The sequence below is a fragment of the Mauremys mutica genome, chromosome 19 (genome assembly GCF_020497125.1).
Source record: "Mauremys mutica isolate MM-2020 ecotype Southern chromosome 19, ASM2049712v1, whole genome shotgun sequence".
Taxonomy (NCBI): domain Eukaryota; kingdom Metazoa; phylum Chordata; order Testudines; family Geoemydidae; genus Mauremys; species Mauremys mutica.
The window spans coordinates 18,422,795-18,446,392 of record NC_059090.1 but is presented as its reverse complement, the minus strand read 5'-3'; the positions used below and the strand labels follow the sequence as shown (position 1 = coordinate 18,446,392).

The 23,598-nt window shown below is 44.0% G+C and overlaps 1 protein-coding gene across 4 annotated transcripts in view; it reads right to left on the bottom strand.

The window, feature by feature from the left end:
- Positions 1-23,598, bottom strand: part of MSI2 (musashi RNA binding protein 2) — a 386,104-nt gene that overhangs the window by 75,664 nt on the left and 286,842 nt on the right. For all 4 annotated transcript variants that reach the window (XM_044993537.1, XM_044993538.1, XM_044993540.1 and 1 more), the window contains one exon: positions 16,052-16,134. In XM_044993537.1, the coding sequence (XP_044849472.1) occupies positions 16,052-16,134 (83 nt within the window). The remainder of the gene's footprint in view (positions 1-16,051; positions 16,135-23,598) is intronic.

Below are 23,598 nucleotides of genomic sequence, written 5' to 3'. Positions count from 1 at the left end.
AGAGTACAGGGGTGCTTTGACAGTGTGCGCTTCAGAACAGATTTTTGTCTCATGCACCAGATCCAAGCCCGTGGATAAGGCATGGAATAAAGAATCAGAAGACGTGGGATCTAGGCCTGGGCTCTGCCACTGATTTGATCCTTAGGCAAATCCCTTCACTTCTAAGTGAAATTTCTGTCTCCCCTCCCACCCTTTGTCTGATTCGGTCCATTTAGAACTCAAGCTCCGGGGAATTGCTTCTTACGACATGTTTGTATAGTGACACAGTGGGGCCCTGACCGTGGGCCTCTTGTCACGACTGTAACGCAAATTACAAAAGCATCTGCTTTTCTGGTTGTGGATTGAACACACCAACCTCTAACCCGCAGCAATGAAGAACAGAATTGGCAATGTTTAGCATATGCAGATTGGGCTGGTGGATTCACTTTAAGCAGGGAAACATCTCTTCCACAGGCCCCGCTACTTGAATGAGCAGGCACAGGTGGGCGTGCTTCCTACGTGAAAACAGGTAATTACACCAGAGAAACCCAGGGAGGTAGAATAACATGGCTAAATGCCTCTGTTCCTAATAGCCCTATCAGTGACTGTGTATTCATTGTCTTATGAAAACTGACCGCCTGTTCCTAGGCAACCTGATCAGTGAAAATTTCAGGTTTACATAATTTTCATTTAGGTAACATGAAGGTTAACTGACTGTAATGGGAGTATTTTAAACAAAACCACCCACTCTTCCACTTTCTATTGCAAACCCCACGACAGATCTTATTTACTTAGCTTGCTCACAACACTTCACAAAGCAATAATGCTCAGATTCTGCCAACAACGATGTCAAAACACTCGCATCTTGCCAACAGATCTGCCAGAATCCATCGAACTTTGAAATGAAATGCCTCTAGAGTTCTTCTGATGTCACTGTTTTGCCAGTGAGGGCCTGGGTCAAGATTGCTCAGTGGATATAGTGGGAGAAGAGCAGGGAGAGGAAAGGGGAGCCACTGGAGGAAACTGGAAGTATTTGAGTCTTATGATTAAAGCGTACAGGAAACCTGGGTTCCACACCATGGGTGCTGGAACTAGGGGTGCTGCCGCACCCCCTGACTTGAAGTGGTTTCCATCGTTTACAGTTTGGTTCGATGACTCTCAGCACCCCCACTATACAAATTGTTTCAGCACCCCTGCTCCACACACCCCCACCTCTGCCACTGACTTGCTTTAGAATCCTATACAAGTGGCTTCATTTCTCTGTGCCTCAGTTTCTCCATCTGCAAAATGAGGACAATATGCATTCTGCAACACAGGTGCGTTGCGATTGGAAGTCAGATGTGCAAAACATTTTGCAGTCCTCAGAAGGATGCTGCTATGTAAAGAAAAAGCATTGTTACTGTGAGTGCTCTTTGCTGGATATATGAATTGTGGGTGATGCACGAGACTAGCTGTAAAAGATTTAAAAGGAGGCAGGCAAAACAGGTTAAACAGACATTATGAACAAGAGAGGCATCTCAAATGGAGACACCCGCTCTCTGCATGTCCTGTACACTCAGGCAAAGCCCTGGCAGTACCAGCAGTGTATTCCTTCCTCTTCTCTTCAGCGACGGTGATGGTAGCACTGAGTCCTCAGTGAAGGAATACATCCATAGGCAGAGGGAGAAACAAGCAAGTGACTTCCCCACCATTTTAAATAATGGGTCTGTTCTCATAGCGTCAGGCTCCCCCCTGTTTAGAACAGCACAGAGGGACCAACTTCGATTTGCCCTTTTCCCTTCTCCTCAAAATGTTTATTGGTTCACAATGTCCGGGGCTGTGTGAATGGGAGCTTCACGGACAGTCACCAGACTGAGCGATAAGGTTTCACTTGGTCTCTTTTAAAGAAAGAGACAGAAAGAGAAGGAAAAGAGGAAAAAAAATCCTTCCACGTTTGTTAATTCAAAATCTCAGCATAGGCCTCTGGAGGTGTATGTTGCATCTATCTAGAGAAGAGGATGGTTAAGGCCCTGGACTTGGACTCAGACAATCTGGGTTTCAATTCCCAGCTCTGCCACAGATTTACTGTATAACCCTGGGTGAGTCACTTAATCCCTCTGTGCCTCATGCTTCTCTGGCTCCCATGTGTTTGTGAAATACTCAGATACTACGGAGATAGGAAGCATACAAGTATCTAGATAAATATAAGAGAAACAGACCAAAAAAAAAAGTAATGGAGAAACAGATCAAACGGAAGAAGAACAGGACCTACCACACCTCCGAGCTCGACTGAGTGTCTCTATTCCCCACAAATTCAACCCCGCACTTGAAGACACCAACCTGTTTACTGTGGTAGTTAGGAATGAAGCTCAGAATTCCCCCACTTTCTTAGCACTATCTGGAGTGGCCCCAGGAGCGGCGCCAGAGTTTCTGGCGCCCAAGGCAGAATTCGGGGGGCGGCATTTTGTGCGCTCCCCACGGGAGCTTCCAGTTCCACTCTCATCACGCCGCCGAAGGAGGACCCTCTGCCGAAATGCCGCAGGCGACAGCGGCAGTCATTGAGCTGCTCAATTGCCTGCCGCTGTTTTCCGCGGCACATCAGCAGAAGGTCCTTCTTCAGCAGCACAACGGGAGCAGAACAGGAAGCTCCCGTACGCCCCGTGGGGCACGCCCAAAATGTCGCCCCCCCAAATCCTCGTGGCCTAGGCGACCGCCTAGGGTCGCCTAATGGAAGCGCCAGCCCTGAGTGGCCCTTAATGAGGGCTGCTTCACCTCGCAGCAATTCAGGCAACCATCAGCTTCCATTTCGGTTCATAAGGGTTTACTCTCCATAAAGTCCTCATTAAGATTTAGGGTCTAGCCCCCTCTAAATTCAAAGTGAAGCTCAGGGGAAACTGATCATGTATTGTTATTGGTTTGTATTACAGAAGCACCTAGAGGCTAGGGCCTGTTGTGCTAGGCACTAAACAAACAACACAGTCCCTGTCTAGAAGAGTTTACAATTTCAGTGTTAAAGAATATAGACAATAGGTGGATACAACAGATGGGCGAAACACAAGGAAACGATGACACACCCTCATGAAAACAGTGGTCATAGCAAGCCAGCCACCTAGCCACTGTTGAGTTGTTTTTTGGTTTTTTTTGGTAGACATCATGCAGTGGAAGGTTTTAAGGAGGACCAGAAGGGCTGGAATGGGAAACTGACCCTAAATTCAAGCAAAATGCTATAATCTTTGACATAACCTATCAATAACGTTTCCAGTGAGTTTCGAGTCTAAATGCAATATGGCAGGCTTCCCATGAATTTGAGTTTTGTGGTCAACAGTTGCCATCCCTCTTGTTGAAACCTGAATGGCCACGGAAAAAAACCTTGATGTTACCTCCTCCCTGCTCCCAGATCATCCTATAAAAGCCAGGGTCCTTCCTCAGGCAACAAGTACACAACACAATCCCATGTTCTCGTGTGTTCTCTCTAAGTACCAGATGAAAAAGTTCAGCAACCACCTCTGCAACTTCCCTTTGCTTGTTTTTAATCACAGGGCTATTTATCAGGAGTATGCCCAATTCAATTTCCTCAGGCAAATTCAAGTGGAGTGATCAGTGGAGGTATATCATTTCATTTCTCAATCCTATTCTTCAGCTTCACCACTGCTCAAAATGTCACGGAGTCATTGGTTACACCTCAGAGCAGTTTTCATTGCAAATGTTCAGAATGATAAAAAAACAATCTAGCCTGGCTAGAGGGACAATTAACAGGAAAATGAAGTTTGGATTAACACCGTTAGAAACAATAACCCAGTAATTAGCTTCTGCAACCACAAAACAGACTACCGCTGGTTTCAGAAAGATGATCTTAATTTATGATTTTCACAGCCCACAAGGACGTAAGGAGAATGTTAGCAAGCTGCAAATAAGTTTTAACTTAGAATTAAAAACGAAAAACTCACTGGGGGGAAAAATGTCACTCTTAAAACCTTGCAAATGAACATACCCAATCAACACTAATGATAATCAAGAGATTAAGCATTCCTCCCTGAGCTGGGAATGGATCCTTCTGGGTGGGGATTTAATACTCATGCAAGATGCTGGATTGGCAACCCTGGTTAACTCTCTTACCACTAAGGAGTGTGTAACACAAGCAGTGGCAACGTCAGCTCTCCCTGCATTGCTCTGTCAATTTGCCCCCAGTCTGACTTGTAGGGAGCACCTTTAACAACAGATGAACATTTTTCACCTATAGATCTCAAACTGCTTTACAAAAAATGGCTAAAGCATTATTATCCCTGTTTTGCTGATGGAGAAACTGAGGCACAAAGAGGGGAAGTGACTTGCTCCAGTGGATCAGGAGCTAGACCAAGAATAGATCCCAAGACTCAGCTCACCTGGCTAGTGCCCTGCCTCAGACGGTAGTTCACTCTCCATGCTGATGTAGATCCTTGGCCTCTGCCATAGGCCTAGTGGTCACCACACCTCTCTGCTGAGACTTGCAGCAGAAAGGTCTGTCATTGCCAGCTGCAGAGTTGTTTTTCTTTTCTTGTGATAAGAGAGAGCTTTTCATTGGGAACTGAGTGGAGATTACCAAACTCATCCCACACAAGTCCTTGAATGGGCATCAGATGGTAACAACTTTTGGTCACTACCAACCCGGGCCAGAAGAAGCTGCCATTGTACGCTGACCTGAGAAATGCAGAGCAGTTGGTTACCTACCCCATGCTTCATCATGTAGCAAATGGTTCATGCTGGGATCAAATAAAATCCACTGGACCATGTCGAATTGAAGACAACCATGTAGTATCAGTTACATTACCTGATACAATCTAGGACATTTTTACTGAACTGGGAAGTGCCAGTGGACTTCACAAAGTGAAGATAGATAGATAGATAGATAGATAGATAGATAGATAGATAGATAGATAGATAGATAGATATTTCAAAGTTAGGACACTCCCAACTGCCTGGTTAATGTGGACAATCAGCCCATAAATCTGGATATTAAACAAATTCTTCATTTCAGCGTGTGCAGTTCACTTTAATAATCTCCAGATTTTGGCACCTTCCCTGCATGCGGGATGTTCTTCAGGTTTAGTTAACTAACAAAGGAAGTTTTAACTCTAAGGTGAAAATAGAGAGAAGCTAAAATTCACTGTTTTTGTTTAGTCTGGTCTTGAGAATTAATATTACACTGGAGTATTCTTGGGTCAGGTCTGAGCAGGCAAACTTGCTGGAACCATGGGCTGTCAAGATGGGGAGTGAAAAGCCTGTTGTACCCAGCATAACAAAACGAGCTGTCAGCTCTCAACACCCAGATGTTTCAGGAAAACATGGCTACAGCTTACCAAAGAAACCAGAGCTATTTTGGGGGTGGCAGCCAGGGGAGAGGGAGTGTTCTTCTATTTACAATGCACAAAAAACTGCTTGCCACCCAAAGACAAGGCAACCTTGTCTTGCCAGCAAGGAATAATTGACAGCAAGTTGGATTAGTTTACCTCTGAGATGCCATGTTGTTCATGCAACTGCAAGCCACAACCACTGTTCATGTAATACTAAAATCTATATTCACCTAGTAATGCTGTAAAGGTCTATTTACATGAGGGAAGAGAGGAAAATGTGTGTGTTTTTTTAAAAGGCCTTCAAAGTGTGGCAAACCAGAGGTGGGGAGTATGGAATAACTGATCACTTAATAGATGCTCAGACTGTGACCGGGAGGTCAGTGACTGCAGGACAGAATGGAACAACATCTTCCATATTTTCTTGGGATAGATCACTCTGATCTGTCCAGTAAAGTACTTGCCAAGTCTTAGCATTGGCGCAGTCCCTCTACTTTGCTGTGTCCCCCTTGGCAAGCCCCCCACCCCCATCCCCAATCCAGCAGGCTTTGAAAACCAATTTAATCACGGCACATCCCATAGTCTGCAGCAGTTAAATGCACCATGTCTGTGTTGTCTTTTTGTGTCTTGCTTTTGGAGGAAGGCATCCAAGTTACAGGCATTCTGCAGTGTCCTTCACTCAGACCTACACTGCCTTGTGATCTCTGAGGGAGCTGCTGCCCGGCATTGTGCATCTCTTAGAGAACAGACGAACCTGAACAATCCCACAGCATTCGCGTCTAAAACAACTTCACTCCAGCCTTGCCTCCCCCACTCCCTCTCCCGCAGGCCTTCAACCAGCCTGAATGAGACTACATCTGCAGCCAGTGCCTATCATTACTGCCAGACGCTTCACACTGCAGTCCACAAGGCTGGCGTAATATAATCTCCCAGAACCATTAGCAATGTATTTGGCTCAATGGCCTGGTCAAAGCAATTCTGGAATGTGAGATCATGATAAGAAGCCAAGTTTTGCTGCAGCTTGATGTGATCTGCGGCATCCTAGCTGTACACATTATCTGTAGCAGTAATACAGTAGTGCCTAGAACCTCATTCAGGGTGGGGCCCCATTGTGCTACGCTCTTACGGACACATAATGAAGACGCAGCCCCCTTCTACAAGGAGCACACACATCAAAAGCCACTGTGGCCCAGTGTTAGAGCTAGGGACTGGAGCTGGGACTCCTGTGTTTAATTCCTGGCTCTGCCGCTAACTTGATACATGATCTAGTCACGTAAAACTTTTTGTGACTCAGTTTACCCATCTGTAAATGGGGAGTGATAATACCTATCTTGCAGAGTGCTGCTGAGCATAACGAATGCGTGTGCTTTGAGATCTTCATACAACAGGTACTAGAAAAGGACAAAGTGTTGTTATTGAGGCACTAAACAAAATAGAAGACTGCTCGAAATCTAAATATATTTACATGCATATAGAGCGGGGCTTCTCCTGTCCTAGTCATTATCACTTAGCTTGGCTATAACTTTCCATTTGCTATCTCCCTTTAACCAGTGGGCCTTTAAAATGTCCCTTTACATGTCTGAAGGGAAAGCCAAGGTTACAACCCAACTGCAACCTTATAGCCACATTAAATCACCGACCGTTTCTCAAATGATGCGTGCGCACTGACGGCCAGGCCACTTGGTAAGTCTCTTTGAAGACAAACCCTGTAAAGAGCCAATTTCCCACATTGTGCCCAGAAAGCCTGCTTCTCCACACTGCACTCCTCAACTGTAAAGCAGCCCGGGGCATATTGTCACCTACAATAAATCCTAGTATCTTTTACATTCATCATTATTAAAATGCATTCAGAACTACAGTGCGTACAGAGAAGAAAAACAACAAAGAGCAAAGAGCGGAAGTAAAATACTAGCAGGACAGGCTGTGTTGTCTGGTAGATGGTACACTGTACTGAGAGGCAGGAGTTCTAGATGGAATTCTTGGTTCAACCACTGACTTGCTGTGTGACCCCAGGGGCGGCTCTACGAATTCCGCCGCCCCAAGCAGGACGGCGCACCGCGCCGCTCGCGCTGCCGGGCTCCGGTCCCGCGCCTCCGCGGGACCTCCCGCAGACGTGCCGCTGGTCTCGCGCCTACGGTGGAGCTTCTGCAGGCGTGCCTGCGGGAGGGCCACACGAGCCGCGGGACCAGCGCACCCGCCGCAGTCATGCCTGCGGGAGGTCCGGTCGTCCCACGGCTCCGTTGGACCTCCCGCAGGCATGACTGCGGAAGGTCCGCCGGACCCGCCTGCCGCCCTCCCGTTAAAATGCCGCCCCACGCGCACGCTTGGCGCGCTGGGGTCTGGAGCCGGCCCTGCCTCAGACAAGTCTCTTCTCCTCTCTTTCCCTGCCCCCCATTTCACTGTCTTGTCTACTGTTATTATAAGCTCTTAAGGGCAGTCACTGCTGCTTATTATGCTTGTGGACAACAGAACCCCAATTTCAGCTGGGGACTCAGGTTACTATTCTACTACACCTACTAAAAACACACCACAGCTTTTAAAAAGGGCGACTGAATAGTTTAGGGGATTGCAAATGACACACAAAGCTTTTACGCTCTAGGTTGGCAGTTATAACCTAGATTGTTTGCAGAGTTGTTGCAGCCGGGATGGTCCCCTGATAGCAGACACACAAGCTAGGTGGGGTAATATCTTTCGTTGGACCAACTGATGTTGATTTAAGGGACAAGTTTTCAAACTACACAAAATTCTTCTTCAGGTCTGGGGAAGGAAATCAGTGTCTGAACTAAATATAAATTGGGACAGACTGTTAAGCATAAGGGGTAACATGTTGTAGGAGGCCACTTGAAATGGAGTAGGCAATAAGAGACCGTTATGGAAAAGGAATCTGAAGTGAGCCATTAAGAGTAAGCAGGTAGGTGTGTGTTACATATTGTTGTAATGAGCCATGAAGACAGTCCATGATTTTTGGTATCCAGTAGTGTAATGAATTTAATTCCCATTCTCGTCTTTTGAAGGTGTTGTGCAGGTTTCCTTTGAGGACGAGTATTGATCAGATATGGAGTGATTGCTTTGTGAAAAGTGTTTGCCCATGAGTGATGTGGTGTTTTGGTCTTTTATCATTTTTCTGTGTGAGTTCATTTGAGAGCGCAGTGATTGTCTGGCTTCACCCACATGATTATTGCTGGGGCTTTTAGGGCACTGGATGAGGTACACCACATGTTATGTTAGGCATGTATAGGACTTAAGAACCTTGAGAGCTGTGTTGTGGGGGCGGTATTGATCATCGTAGCAGTGAAGATGTGTCTTCAGATTTTGCATCAGTTGTTCTGGCAGGGTTTGGTGCCACTTTGAGTTGGTGGGTCCTGATCTGTGGGGAGCTTGCTTCTGATGATGAGGTTGGGGGGTTGTTTGAAGGCCAAAAGGGGGGGGGGTCAGGAAACATTTTTTTTCAGGATGTGGTCCCCACCAAATATGGGTTGTAACTGTCTGACGATACCCCGTATGGGTTCCAGTGCTGGATGACAGGTGACAACTAGGAATGTTTGGTCAGTGGTTTTTTTCCCCCATTTATTGAAGCAGGTTCTCCTGGGGCATTTGGAGGGCCCTTTTCATGATGTGATCTACTTCTCTGGTGGAGGGTCCTTATTTAGTGACTAAGCATGTTTGAGTGCGTACCCTGGAATTTTTCTTTGGAGCAAATTCTGTAGTATATGAGTGCCTGACTGTAGATAACAGATTTTTTGGTGTGTCTGGGGTGGTTGCTGTATCTTTGGAGGTAAGTGTGGCGATTTGTGGGTTTCTTATAGTCATTTGTAGAGTTCCAGTATTGAAACTAATCATGGTGTTCCGAAATCTATGAGGTAGTTTAGGTTTTCTGTCCAGGGGATGAAAAGAACACCGTAGGTATCTCAGGTATATCACTTGCTTCATGGTGCATTTATCCAGAAATTCTTCCTCAAGGGGGCCCATGAAGAGGTTATCATATTGTGAAGCCATCTGAATACCCAGGGCTGTTCCCATGGTTTAGGCAAAATGTTTGCTGCTAAATGTGAAGTTGTGGGTGAGGATGAAATGCATGATCTTGGCAATGTTTTTGGGGTGGATTTTTGAGCACTGTACATTATCTTGTAAGTATGTGAGGCAGGGAGCAATGCTGTTATGCTGTCATGTTGGCGTATAGGGAGGTGACATCCATAGTGGCAAGCATGGGGTTCTGGAGGGGGTTGTTAGTTTCTGGAGGAAGTCAGTAGTGTCTTGGAGCAAGTTGGCCCTTTATGCAGTCCTGATTTTCCTCCAGTAAGAGTGCCATGGCCCAATATGATGGGTCTGCCTGGGTTCCCTTGTTTGTGTATCTTGGGAAGCATGTAGAACCCTGGGATGGGTTGTAGAGTTGTTTGTGAAGGATTTCACAGTATCTTTAAATTCATGTGTGAACTGTGGTGTGTGTGTGTGGCGGGGGGGGGGGGGGGAGGTAGGGGGTGTCTTCTTTTAGTTCTTGATAGACTCAGTGGTGCCAGAGTTGTCTATTGGCCTTGTTGACGTAGTCATTGTGATTAAGGACCAAGATAGTGTTCACTTTGTCTGCTGGGTTGATCGCTATCTGGTGATTGGATTTCAGGGACTGTACAGCTAACTTCTAGGTTGGCAGTTTTAATCTATTCCACTTCAGAGCAGGAAGTTACCACCACCACCATAATGCTGGTTGGTGGTTCCTATGTATTAATGAATGGATGAATTAGCCACATTTCAGTATTTCAATCTTGATCCAAAGCCCATTGAAGTCAGAGTCCTTCCCCTGACTTCAAATCAAGCTTCTAGTGAAAAAAAAAATATCCATCATGTGTGGCAACCTCTCTGACAGTCTCGGCAGAGAGCCCAAGAACCAGACAGCCCACTCTGGCTGAACTAATGGCTAATCCCTAGAGGCAGGTACCTCCAAGGACAGGGTTTAAACAGAGGTGGCAGTGTGGACAAGTTTACCTTTGCTGCCGCCTTTGCTGTGCATGTTATTGGCAGGAAGGGGCAGGGGCGGAGAACCTCCAGATCTGTCAAACCAGGGCCAGTTTTCCCAAGTGCTAAATTCTCTTATACTTTATGGGTATATGAAGGATAAACAGAAGTTTGGGAGAAATTCAATAGCTAATGTGTGTATTCATCTATGCTAAAGCATCCTATTATTTTTGTTAGCCAGCGATCCCCTTTTCCTACCCTGATCCACCTGTTCTAACTTTTAGACTGTAAACTATTTGGGTCAAGGGCTGTTTATTCTCTGGCTACACAGCCCTTGGCATAATGGAGCCCAGATGTGGTCAAATAAGTGCTACCACAACATAAATGATAAATATTAATATCTACTGCATTCTACACCACTGTGCAAAATTATATTTTAAAGAGAGAGAATCACCCCCGCCATATATCCCCACCCCTCACCCCACACAGACAACATGCTCCATTTCTATTTGCAAAATAGCCTACTTGTATAGAAAAAGCATATCCTGGGATTGTTTTTTTTTTTTTTTTAAATGTTTGGAGATAATCTTACTCCCACGTACATTTATTAAATCTTACTCCCACATCATTTATTAAATGCCTCTCTGGCTTTTTCTTTTTCGCTTTCATACTACTCATTTACTATTGCGTTTGACATTCTAAGCTTTATAAATGGCAACAGAAGCAGAATGGATGAGCTAAAATTAGCTTACAAGTGAGAAGCGAACCTAGAAATAGGCTCACAAACAACAGTAGCCAAGTTACCTTCATTTTCCCACTATGTAGAATGACAACTTGTTGAAGATGGGAGGGAGAGAGAGAGAGATCTCAACATTATGAATGTCAGTTGCTAAATTGGGAGGTGCAGTATTGATGGCTGCCCTCTTCGCTGACAGACCAGGGGACCTCCAGAACTCAAAGCATGAGCTGTTACAGCTTGAGCTTAACCACCAAGTCTCTGTAGATGGGGTCTGCAACAACTTGTATCCTCTGCAAATTGGCACACCGGGGGATCTATAACACGTACTTACCAGTGGGTTGCCCAGTGGTCAGCCCAGGATGGATTTCTAGCTGCTAAAGTTAAGTACTCTCCCAGCGCTCCATAACTAGCTGTGTGTCATCTTTAGGCATCGGCGCCGGCTCCCCTTCCCACCCACACACCAGCTCTCGCTCTCTTTTGTGGATCTGGTAATTCATCCACAGACACATCAGCAATGCAATGACTCACTCCTGTGCCTACATCATGCATCATCTACTCTCTCGTGGGCAGCTTTTAAGTTAGTGCAGTGAAAGGAGCTACCAAAAAAAGATGCTCAGAGCATCATGGCTTTCGTATCATGGACGGAGTAGGTATGACATGTTTTGTTTATAAGGATTCATTTTAATTATCCATGACACCAAAAAACAGCCTACACCTTTTTATCCCCTGCTCAATGCAAAGCTCCTTAACAGGCCCTAATCCTGGGATTCCTCAGGCATCCTTTAACAGGTCTCCCAGCCCCTCCTCACCCAGGGAGAGTGGGAGAATAGCTGGGTGAAATTCCACAGCAGAACCGGAAGCTAGCTGAAATGTAAGTGTTATTGGTGAACTAGAGGCTGGGGGCTCTTGCCCCTTTTCCTTGAACTGCCTTCTGGGGCAAGGCTCAGGGGACATTGCATACTCTTAACTGGGCATCCCAGCACCGCCAGGGGGTAGCTGGCTAGTTTCTGCCTCTCTCCTTGGGCAGCCCTGTTCTTGCCAAAGGCAAGGCATTTGTGTTAGTCTGGTGTATCTCAGCCTCACAGGGTTACAGGCCCAGTAAATATGGCAACAGCAGCACTGGAGGAGCGTCTAGTCCAGCAACACCAGAAAGGGAGGTCAGAAGATGTCTTGAGAAGTCAGAAGGGGAGGAGCTGGCCAGCTAGCCTCTGAAATACATGGAAGTGGAGAAGCAGGTAAGTGTCATGACCTACAGGTCTCGAATCTGGGCCTGCAGGGTTCCTGGGAGCAGCTGCACTCCAGCCCTCCACCTGGCAGTCTGCTGACAATTGCTTAACTGGGACCCACGAAGACCAGCCCCAGTTTGAGGCTCCGCCCCTGAGGTCCAGTTGACAGAATCCCAGAGAGGCTGATCGGCCCACCGGCCCTACGTAAGTCAGCAGCAGGAACCTGGGCTCCACCTTGCTCCTGCTCCCTGGCATCCCGACCTGGCGTGACTCCTGGCATCTGACTCGTGGTGCTGATCTCCAGTTTGTCTCCTGCCTCCTGGTATCCTGACCTACCCAGCTCTTGACTCCTGTCTCATGACTGCAGACTCTGGCTCGGACTACTAGGTTTGTCTGACCGCTGCCTGGCTGAGACAATAAAATGGACACTGCTGAATAGAGAGGCCAATTTCTGGTGTTACCATAGTGGGGAAAGGATCAGGAAGAGAACATGCAAACTAAGCAGTCTCTAGAAGAATGTCGGTGAGGAGTGTGGAAAGCCAATGAGCTTTCCCCATGAAGACAGGACCGCTCGCAACCAAAGCCAGAAGGGCAGCTCTAGTAGGGAAGCTGAGTGCCAGCTGAAAACTGTTCCCTACTCCCCACTGAAGCCAGGAGGAAGGGGTGCAGCAACATCACACCCACTGAGGGCTATGTATTGTACAAACCCCCCAGGGAATGAGAAACTGCTGAGTAACTGCAGGAACTGAGAAGTTCAGGTCCGTCCTCCTAACCGATGCCCTGCACTTGCAGACTGGCCAAGCCAACAATGAGAGCATGGCTTACATACCACTGTGTGTGTCTGTGTTTGACTGCTAGAACCTGTGACAGACATGGGAATGTTCCACAGATGCCACTGTATCCAATTAGCAAGAATAACGTCTGCAGGAAAATTTGCATCACATTAGATTCTAAAGGGTGGGATTTTCAGAAGCACCCTGCATTGACCTAACTCTATCCCTGCAGAACCGGTGATACCCTAAAACTATGTCCAATGGAGTCAATAGTGAAACTCCACTGGCTTCAATGACAGCAGAACTAGGCCAAGGTTGAGTGCTTTTTAAAATCTCCCCATCGTGTATAAATACACAAGACACACATGCAGCAAAAAAAAAAACCCATGCAATTTGTTTGAAATTCTACAACAGACCGACATTCCACTATGAACGTATCAAATGAAGTGTCTCAGACCACTCACTCACTTTGTCCTGCCAACGCGACATCGTTGAAGTTAAACTGGACTCTACCGCACAATTCTTTTTCATCTCATATCTGTACTACACTAAGTAGCTCACTGAGGGCCAGCACTGAAATCCAGGGAGCAATGGTGATTTACATCAGCTAAGAATATGAATCTAAGAAAAACCACATAGTGTGAAATAACTGAAGTAATCTCCCAGCTATTTTCTGCATCATTCCAAATTTCACATTTCATCCGCTGCTGGTTGATAATTACAAAATAGAACAACAAAACACCTAGACGAATGTGACATAAGGACAAAGCAGCATGAATTCTTGTGAAGGAAAATTATGCGCCTCTCGTCCATTAGGATTCTCTGAGCAGATCACCAAAACAGCAAATAAAGGAAAACTGGCTGTCGTCATTTATTCAAACTTTTGAAAATCATTTGACAAAGACAAAGATAAGAGGCTATTAAGGAAAGGAAGTAGTCCTGGGGTGAGAGGTACTATTTTGCCAGGGGTTTGAAAGTTCCTGTGGGTGTGCTCTTACAAGGAGTTAATCACCATACCCTCGAGATAGCAGAGCACATCCTTCACTTTAACTGCTTTCTGTGAATCTTTATCATGGTCACTTGGCAGGCAGTGTGGTCTAGTGGATAGAGTACTGAATTGGGACTCAAGAGAGCAGAGTTCTATTTCCAGGTTTGCCACTGACCAAAGAGTCACTTTGTTTCTCAGTTTCCCCAAACTCCTTTGTAAAGTGCTTTGAGATCTACTGAGGAAAAGTGCTATATAAGAGCTATTTATTATACCTCTGTGTTTTTACAGTATCTAGTAGTCCCCAATCCTGATTAGGGTCTTCATTATATAAAAACATCTGCATAGAGGGCCATGGTTACATGCGGTGAAGGTGCATTGGCATGGAAAGGATTTCCAAGTCCCAGTCTATTACACAAGTGATCTGATGTCACATGACAAGACTGATTTGTTGCAGTTTTCAGTCTGGGATTTTTGGAAATAAAGCAAGCCCTGCAGAAAGGGATATGAAAAGACTATTTTTCCTTCACCAGCTGGCGAGTCTTGCACTTGTTTAAATTAACACTTTTACCTTTAGTTTTAACTCTCTTTTTTTAATAAAGAAAAACAATTAATTGGATGGCTTATTAGGACGAACATCATTTAGCTAATATACAAAAGAATAAGCATTTGGGGGGGCATTATTTCAGCCCATATTTGTTTCACTCTGCATTTCTAAGGGTCATTGGTGACTACTGGGAAACACTAAAATGTAAAAGAAATGATTCTGAATAAACCAGTCTAAGAAAGACAGCCTAATATAGGCACAAAGTGCACTAAAGTTAACAGACCCAAAGTAAGAGCCGTCCTCTTTGTGCAGCCCCCACCTTTAAAGTCTGAGTTTGACATCTCAACATATAGAATTCTATGGAGATGTTATTTTCATTTCAGATGCACATTGCAGTGAGGAACAATATGAAGAATATTATTTCAGTGCCCTGGGAAAAATTAGCAAGTCAAATATTGAATCAGGCCTCTAGCATATGCTAAGGAGATTGCTTTGATCTTATCCACACTAAAAGCTCTATTATTGAATTTAAAGTCTGTGAACACATATCAGACCACTATACAATGCATATCTGAATACATGTTTGAGAAGCAAGGGATGTTTTGACAAAGGGAAAAGAATATTTTAACTGAAAATATCAAAGTTATTCCATACAATTTTTTTTTTCATCTGGCTAGGTGGCTTTGCTGACAGAGCAACCCTCTACCCAGGAGAAGACTGGGCTTTAGAAGAACTTCAGGAGTCGCCTTGCTCCTGTATTAGGACAGGTGCATCTGGAGGTGCTTTCAAAGAGATATGAGGTTATATGGTAGCAGGACTACAACAGTGCACCATGACTCTTTTTGGCTCCCTCTGGTGGGCAGCTACAGTATTAAGCAGCACTGGGGCTTGTCTACACAGGGAAATTGATCTGAATTAGCTTATTCTGCAGTAGCTACTCCGGTTGTTTTTCCTGTGTTGAAAAGCCCATCCAGTGGCCATAAATGGGGTTGTACTCCTCTTCCCAACAGCAAAATGTTATATAGGGGAGATTGGGGAAAGTGGAATAATCAGGAGAAGAGAGACAAGAACTTGGATTATTGGAAGATTATGGCATTTGAGAATAATCAAGTGGCCCGATTTGGATCATCTTCACCCCTGTGGTTGCTGAGTCAATTCTTGTTCTCTGATACACCTGTGCAACCCTACTGATAACCCCATTTTGTCTAAGTGCACCTTCCTCTGAAGTATCTGGCATTGACCATGGCCAAGATAGGACACTACACTAGACAGGTCACCAATCTGACCCAGTATGACAATTACTAGGTACCCGAGTAACGAAAACCTCCCTATATGCCCTCAGGTTAGTGGGAAAAATAAGAGCTAAATAAGCGAAATTCATAACCTGGTGCTCACCCCACTATAAAGACAAACATCTGACACAAGATGTCTAAAAACAATTAATTTTATGGAGAACATTTTCCCAAAGGACCACACGGGCACAGCATGTTTTTGTGATAAATGGTGAGATTTCTCTACTGCTGACATGCACAATGGAAAAACTTACCATTTTATTATTGATTTCATGAAAATGAATCTCACAGACTTTTTCCACCACGTCTTCATTTTCAAAAGTTACGAAGCCAAATCCTATTTATTAAAAGAGAGAAAGAAGGAAAGTATAAGGAAAATATTAATTATATTAAAACAACAGAGGCTTCATTTAAATATGGCATTTTATGGGCGGTTTTGATTTTTGTCACCATTCACACACACATGCACAATGAGGTCCTGTCTAGGACTATGGCTCCTAGAAGCTACAGAAATACAAATAATTATTAATAATAATAATGCACACAACTACACACACACACTTTCTATTGTGCCATTATGGAAAACTCCTATATATTACAAGAATGAGACAAAATATCAGATATTTAATAGGGTTCTATCCTTTCTATCGATTTTTTGGATCCATTCTATAGAATGTTATAGACAGTTATTTCCTTGCTACTGGATGGCTCAAAAACCTAGAGAACAGAAATAATTCTCTATTACATTTTATAGGTGTTTGGCGTAATCCATACAGAACCCTGTTACATTTCTATGGAACCCTATTAGTTTCAGTTCTTCTTAAATTCCAAGAGACTTCTCCATTAGGGTTGATTCATTAAGCGACAAAGAACAAACATTCAAAAAGGGAGAGAAAATGATTCCTCATTTACCCAACACCACTAGCAGCAAGAATAAAAAAATTAACGATTTCACAAACATGTATCAGCACTTTCTGTTTACGTTTGCCTCTGAGCAAACAAAAAATTTACTCATCTGTTATGTATAAGGGTCAAAAGATTCTGGCTTTGCTCTCACAGGGAAGCAGTCACTACAGTAAGTGCTTCTTGGATCAAAGCAGGTCCTGGCTTGTCCTTTCAGCACATTGACACAGTGAACCCTAAGGGTCAGCCAAGATTTGGAGGTGGTTATTTGTCCCTTTCTTCCTGAATTACTTCCTCAAATACCTCATCAGGACATCCGGAGGCCTCTAAGAAACGATTAAAGTTTAAGACCTCTGATCTGATCACTCATCTTTTCTCTACTGCCGCTTCAAAGGAGCTATGGATTTGGGCCAGTTTAAGGTTGTTTGATGCATGCTGTCTGCCCGCCAGCTATACACTGTATTTACTCTGTTGGGTCCATGCTATCTGAGTCACTCCACACTAAAGAAGTTTGGCAGCCAGCTACAGCTCTGCATATTGATTTTCACCCATCTTTTAAAAAAAAACAACCACAAAGCACCACCGTGTTTCTTTCAAGCACTCAGTGGATAAATATCAAAATCTATTAAGACAACATAAAGGCTCCCAATAAAACAATATAAAAAACCCAAACTCCAAATTAGTACCAAGAAAAGTCTTGGCTTCGATATTGGAAGTATGTATCTTCCACACACAATACTATATGAATAGAAATGAATGCTGCACTCATAAGTCCATTGCAATTCGTGTTTTAAATCAAACCAAAATGATGGTGAAGGGACAGGAGATAAATAAGCTCACAACTGTCTAGTTTATTTTACATAAATAGTTTTGCACTAGTAAACCAGCTGCACATGAGAAAGTAAATATCTTGTTCACAGACACGGGGGGAGATACTCAGCTGGCAGGAATTGATGGTGCTCTGGTGACTTCCATGAGCTGCTATTCTAACACTAACTGAGAATCCAGCCCGTTGCATGTTACAAACCCAGAGATTCTGGTTATGAGGGAATACAGTCCAAACCTTGCCAATTCTCACTTTGCATCCACTAACCTGTTTCTTCATTCCCAAAACCTGGCTCTCCTCACTTTGACTCTCAGCAAAGATTCTGCAACTATTAAGTTGCTCTAGTGAAGTGTTCTATTACCACGCCTTCCATTGCTTTAACACACACAGTACATTTGCTAGAAAACTTCATAGTAGCAAATAATTAAAACTAAACTGTGCTTGTCAGAGCAAGTGAACAAACTACATTTTGCAATACAGTGCCCTTGAAGTTGTGCATGCGTGTTTGCTTATTCATAAATTCACAGAACGCTGCTATCCTCAATGCGTCTCTCAGTGATTAGAGTGAACTAGCAAGGTTTAAGCACCTACCAGTTGATTGGTTTAGGAACACAGAGTAATTTTAATACTGTTGAATGCTTCCCCCCGACACCTCTCCTTAGGTAAATTACAACTCAGAATGGTTTCAAAATATCCTAGAAGTCACAACATCTGACTGTTATGTTACATTAACATCCAAAGATTTCCCTTTGCATCTTTGTTCAGAAAGCTATTTTACTCAGTACTTCAAGCATGTAGCATCTTGAATCATCTTATTCAAACTGGTCCCTTTATTTGTCTTCTAAATTGCTCTGCTTAATTCTTCCTTACACAGGACTGCAGTTGCAACTAAATTTTTTGTGGTTAACGGACTAAACACGACATCCCAGGAATCTAGGGACCCACACTGTGTTAAGTAATTATTGGTGTTATTAGAGCAGCACACCACAGGGAACCAGTTTTGCCCAGCAGAATTAAATGTCCAGTCCAGTTCTGCAAGTCATTAATTGTTTGAGTTCCAGAAACATCTTCATCATTAGTAACTCATTAGCGAATATTGCAGTGGAGGATTTCAGTTTCGATTTTTTTCAAGTCTCACTACAAGTAACAAGAAGAGAAGGGGAATTTTTCAGGAGATTAGAGTTAATGTGCATAACTCCACCAGAAAACCCACCAAAATCATTACATGTTCAAACTAGGAAACGGGGTACTCCTTCCCATCTGCATGCATAAGGCAGAAATACAGGTTTATGAAGAAATGATTTGTCTGATTAAAGAAGATAGACATACAGCTTTCTGGATTCACAGGTTTTATAATAGAAATAACAGAACAATCCAATGGTGTCAACACTCATTTGCAGGTTTTTAAAAGAGCTACACCATTTCAAACATGCCTGTCTATCTGGCTTGATGAGAGAAAACAAACTTGATTATGTCTAAAAACATTTATTTCTTCCTCTTGTGGAAAAGCAAAGAAGCAACGAAACAATTAATTATCAGTAAATGCTATTCCTTAACTGTGTAATCATTTTACCTAGTGGATGCATTATCATCTGCAATGAATCTGTTAAAGTGATGATTAACAAAGGAAAACAAGAAGAATGCAGGATGACTGCGCGCTAGTGGCTAGATGGCAGGACAAGGAAACAGGAGGGGTCTGAATTATAAAGCTGAGATGGGACCGTCAGCTCATTATGGGTGACATTCACTGTTGTCCTGAAGGGCCACCACCATCTAAGTCCGACTTTCAGGATTTCAGTAGTACAAAGGCCTAATGTCCGTCCTTTGCACAGGGTGAATTTACTCTTGTGACTTAGTGCTTCAAAACAAATCACTGTGGAAGAAACAAAAGGTTAAATGAACCCCAAACCTTGGCCCTCGTTTAAAAAATAATCATCAGGAAGTTGCAACAAAGCTGAAATTCCCAGTGTAAATACATTACCCACGTTCCTGTAATATGGCATTAACCTGAAATTTTAAACCTAGCCAAAAACTTAAAAGAACAAAAACCCCAGTATCACTGAAGTATATAGGTTTCAAATCATGCTACAGCCCGCCAGAGGTTTCAAGTGGCAACCTGTGCTGAACAATCTCTTTCTCTATTAGAAGAATTCAACGCTCTATGACTGCACAAGCCTCTTTTAGTTTCTATTTGTAGCAGCCCTTGAGGAAAATGAAAATTTTTATTTTTATTTCCCTGCAGCGAGTAACCACCTTAGTTTGCTGCATTCCTATAGAGAACGAACCCATGTTGGAGGCCATGTCAGATCAAAACAAGGAGGAAGGGATGGACTCAAGCACTGGGGTTTATAATACCTACTGCCCCTGGAACCACAGAGTCACATCCTGATTTAGCCACTTCGCCTCCAGAGAGGGACCGACTCAGTTCAAGCATGGAGCTCTACAACAGCCCTTAAAGTCAAGGTGCCATCTGCTCTTTATGGATAGGGTCAGGGCCTCCCAGAGGGGGGGGCAAGTGGGGCAATTTGCCCCAGGCCCCGGGCCCAGCAGGGGTCCCCACAAGAGTTTTTCGGGGCCCCTGGATCGGGGTCCTTCACTCGCTCCGGGGGCCCTGGAAAACTCTCGCGGAGCCCGGGCCCCCGGAGCTTCTTCGCTCCCGGTCTTCGCTGGCCGGGGTCCTTCCTCTCCGGGATAGAAGGACCCCCCGCCGCTGAATTACCGCCAAAGCAGGACCCGCCGCTGGAATGCAGCCGGGTCTTCGGCGGTAATTCGGCGGGGGGGGGAGGGGTCCTTCCGTTCCGGGACCCGCCGCCGAAGTGCCCCAAAGACCCGCGGTGGGGGCTGCACTTCGGCGGCGGGTCCCGCTTCGGCGGTAATTCGGCGGAGGGGGGTCCCCGCCGTGGGTCTTTGGGGCATTTTGGTGGCGGGTCCCTGAACGGAGGGACCCCCCGCCGCCGACTTACCGCCGAAGTGGGGCCCCCCACCACCAAAGACCCCGGGCCCCCGGAATCCTCTGGGTGACCCTGGATAGGGTGACCAGATAGCAAGTATGAAAAATCGGAACGGGGTAATAGGCGCCTATACAAGACAAAGCCCCAAATATCAGGACTGTCCCTATAAAATTGGGACATCTGGTCACCCTATATATGGACATAGCATTTGTCAAAGCCGAAGGCTTGTTCCCCTCTCCATATACTAATCATTAGACTAATATACTAATCATCAGACATGGCCACAAATTCCCCTGCAGCTAATCTCCACCCCAGAGGTGGTGACATTTCAACAAGTGCTGTATGTTTTACAGTGTATGCAGGGTCAAGCCTCTAGCTTGCAAAGTGCAATAGGATCAATGGCACTATGCTCATAATAACATCTTCGCTTTATGATCACTGACATTTTTAATTGATTGGAAAGCATCCAGTAGCTTATAATCCACACATGTACAACCACTTAAAACCCACAGGACATTCACCAAGAGATCACGTCATATTTTAAATGTAGCAACTCCAAACAGATCATTTGCTCCGGAATCAAAACCTCATGAAATAATCTGTGGTATATTTAAAATAAAATTTTAAAAAAACCCAGCTACCAACTTTTAAACAACTGCATAAGAAAAATATTATTGTATGCATGCCCCATTAATCAGTACAATGAATACACGCTCATTTTTAAATTACCCAAACTCTTCTAAAGCTTTCTGGCTCAAACAGTTGATTATTTCTTATGAGAGGTACCAAGAGTCAACAACAACAAAAAACATTCCATGGAAAGTGTACGAAAGAGATTAACACAAAACAAAGAAGGCTGTTTAAAATGGTGACATAAATAGGATTCCGGTTGTCAAGGAGCACACATTTTAAAATGAAATTATACTGCATCCTCCTGAATGAAGCTATTATTGGAAGCTAACAAGCTCTATTTAAGAGATAAGCATTTAACAGAGTCAAACAGTTGGGTTCCCCCCCCCCTTGATTCAAATGAATAAAACTGAATATTCATTTGAATAATCCTTTCTGTAAAAGAAAAGACAAAGAATAGGGAAAATATATAAAGGAGGAAACAAATGCCCCCAGATGAGAGCATCTGAGCCAAGTGAGATCACTGAAGGAAGCAGCGACAGGATTCGTGACCTTCAGGTGGAAAAAAACCTTCCTTTATCATCTGCTCAAAAAAATCATTTAATCCCATTCACATATTGGTCAATGGCTGTTGATAGACACTGAAATTGGGCCCAGAACTTCTTCAGGGGGATTGATTGATGTAGTAAACACTATCACAGACAAAAGCAAATACCTCTAGATTCATTCTGTACACTGGTTTGGAAAGGCTACGCATGCACATGAATGGATATTTATGTCACGTTCACTGAGCTCCAGCTCACTGCGGGTCAGAAAAATTGGGTGTGAAGGGGAGGATGGAGGGTTCTAAGTAGGGTGACCAGACAGCAAATATGAAAAATTGGGACAAGGGGTGGGGGGTAATAGGAGCCTATATAAGAAAAAGACCCAAAAATCAGGACTGTCCCTATAAAATCTGGACATCTGGTCACCCTAGTTCTAAGGCTAGTTAAGTACTGGAACAGATTACCAAGGGATGTTGTGGAATGCCCATCACTGGAGGTTAAACAAACACCTGTTAAAGATGATCTAGGTACAGTTTGCCTGGTCTTAGTGCAGGGGATGGACTAGATTACCACTCCAACCCTACAATTCTATACTACCTCTCTAGAGAATAATCTTCCTCTTCCTCTCAGTCTCTCCAAAAAATGTTCATAGCTGAGTTGCGGCTCTCATTCAGTCAACTGTTTCTGAAAGTAAGCTAAGATACCAATGCTTTTGAAGGTGGTTGTTAATGTGCCTTCTAGTGGATAAATAATTTTTGTAGCTCTTTTTCTTTAAATCGTGAACCTTTGCAGTCTAAGATGGCAACTTACTTGTAAGTCTCAGAAAGTCCTCACAACGCTTGATGACTATTATAAACTGCCAATAAAACCACTTAGCTTGTACAACACGTTATGGTTAGTCTACTCTTGACTTCCAGGAGGTTCGGATTTTCAGAGAGGCTGAGCATCTTGCAGCCACCTTTAATGAGAGCTGCAGATGCTTAGCATCACTGAAAATCAGGCCATATGTTTATGGCTGAAAATTCAACTTAAGTTGGGAAGATTTTCTTTTCATGAGAAAATACAGAAAAATGGGCTACAGGAGTTTTTATGTTAAGCTTGAAAATACCATCCCCCTCCGCATGAAGAATAATTGTGTTCTCAGTCCTCTTGTACTACTCTTAATGACGCTGGGAATACAGAGACTAAGGGTAGAACATAGCCCATAGGTTTCAAGGCGACTTCCTCTGAATCCAAGTGGTTAGCTGGCATATCAGGGAATGGAGCTGTGGGACTGCCAGATGTTTAAAGTAACGGCAATCTAAAGAACATTATTTAGATTATTTACTTTTATTTTGCAGTAGCACCCAGAGGCCACCACATCAAGGTCCTATTGTGCTAAGTGCAGTACAAACATATATTAAATGATAGCCCCTGGCCCAAACAGGTTACAATGCTAACAGCGGAACCTAGTAACCCTCAAGCCTTCTCACAAGATCTATAAGAAATGGGTGATATCTCTCTCAAAGTTTAGCAAAAAAAAATTATTACTATTTGGCATCAGGCAATTTATTTGATGAAAGTGCTCTTTTCACACAGAAAACAGGCAAGCATTTCAAACTGCAAACTGCAAAAGAGTTCCTTTCACTGGGAACCGGGTTCTAGTGCAAAATTCACACCAGAGAGCAAATTTTGACGAATCAGATCCATTAACACAATCCAAAACACACAGAATTTCAAGTAGCTCCAACTTTCACTGCAAACATTTCTGACACCTCTGCAGAGGTTTGAATACGCCCCAACGAGCATCCTTTGCACTGAAAATCCGTCACTGATCCAGAACTCTGTTTATCCAAGTACATTTCATAGAACCTCTTCCACCCACAGTTCTATGTAGCCAGAGTTACTCTGTAGTGACATTCTATCACAGTACCCTACAAATAAGAGAAACACTGTTCAGAGTAAAT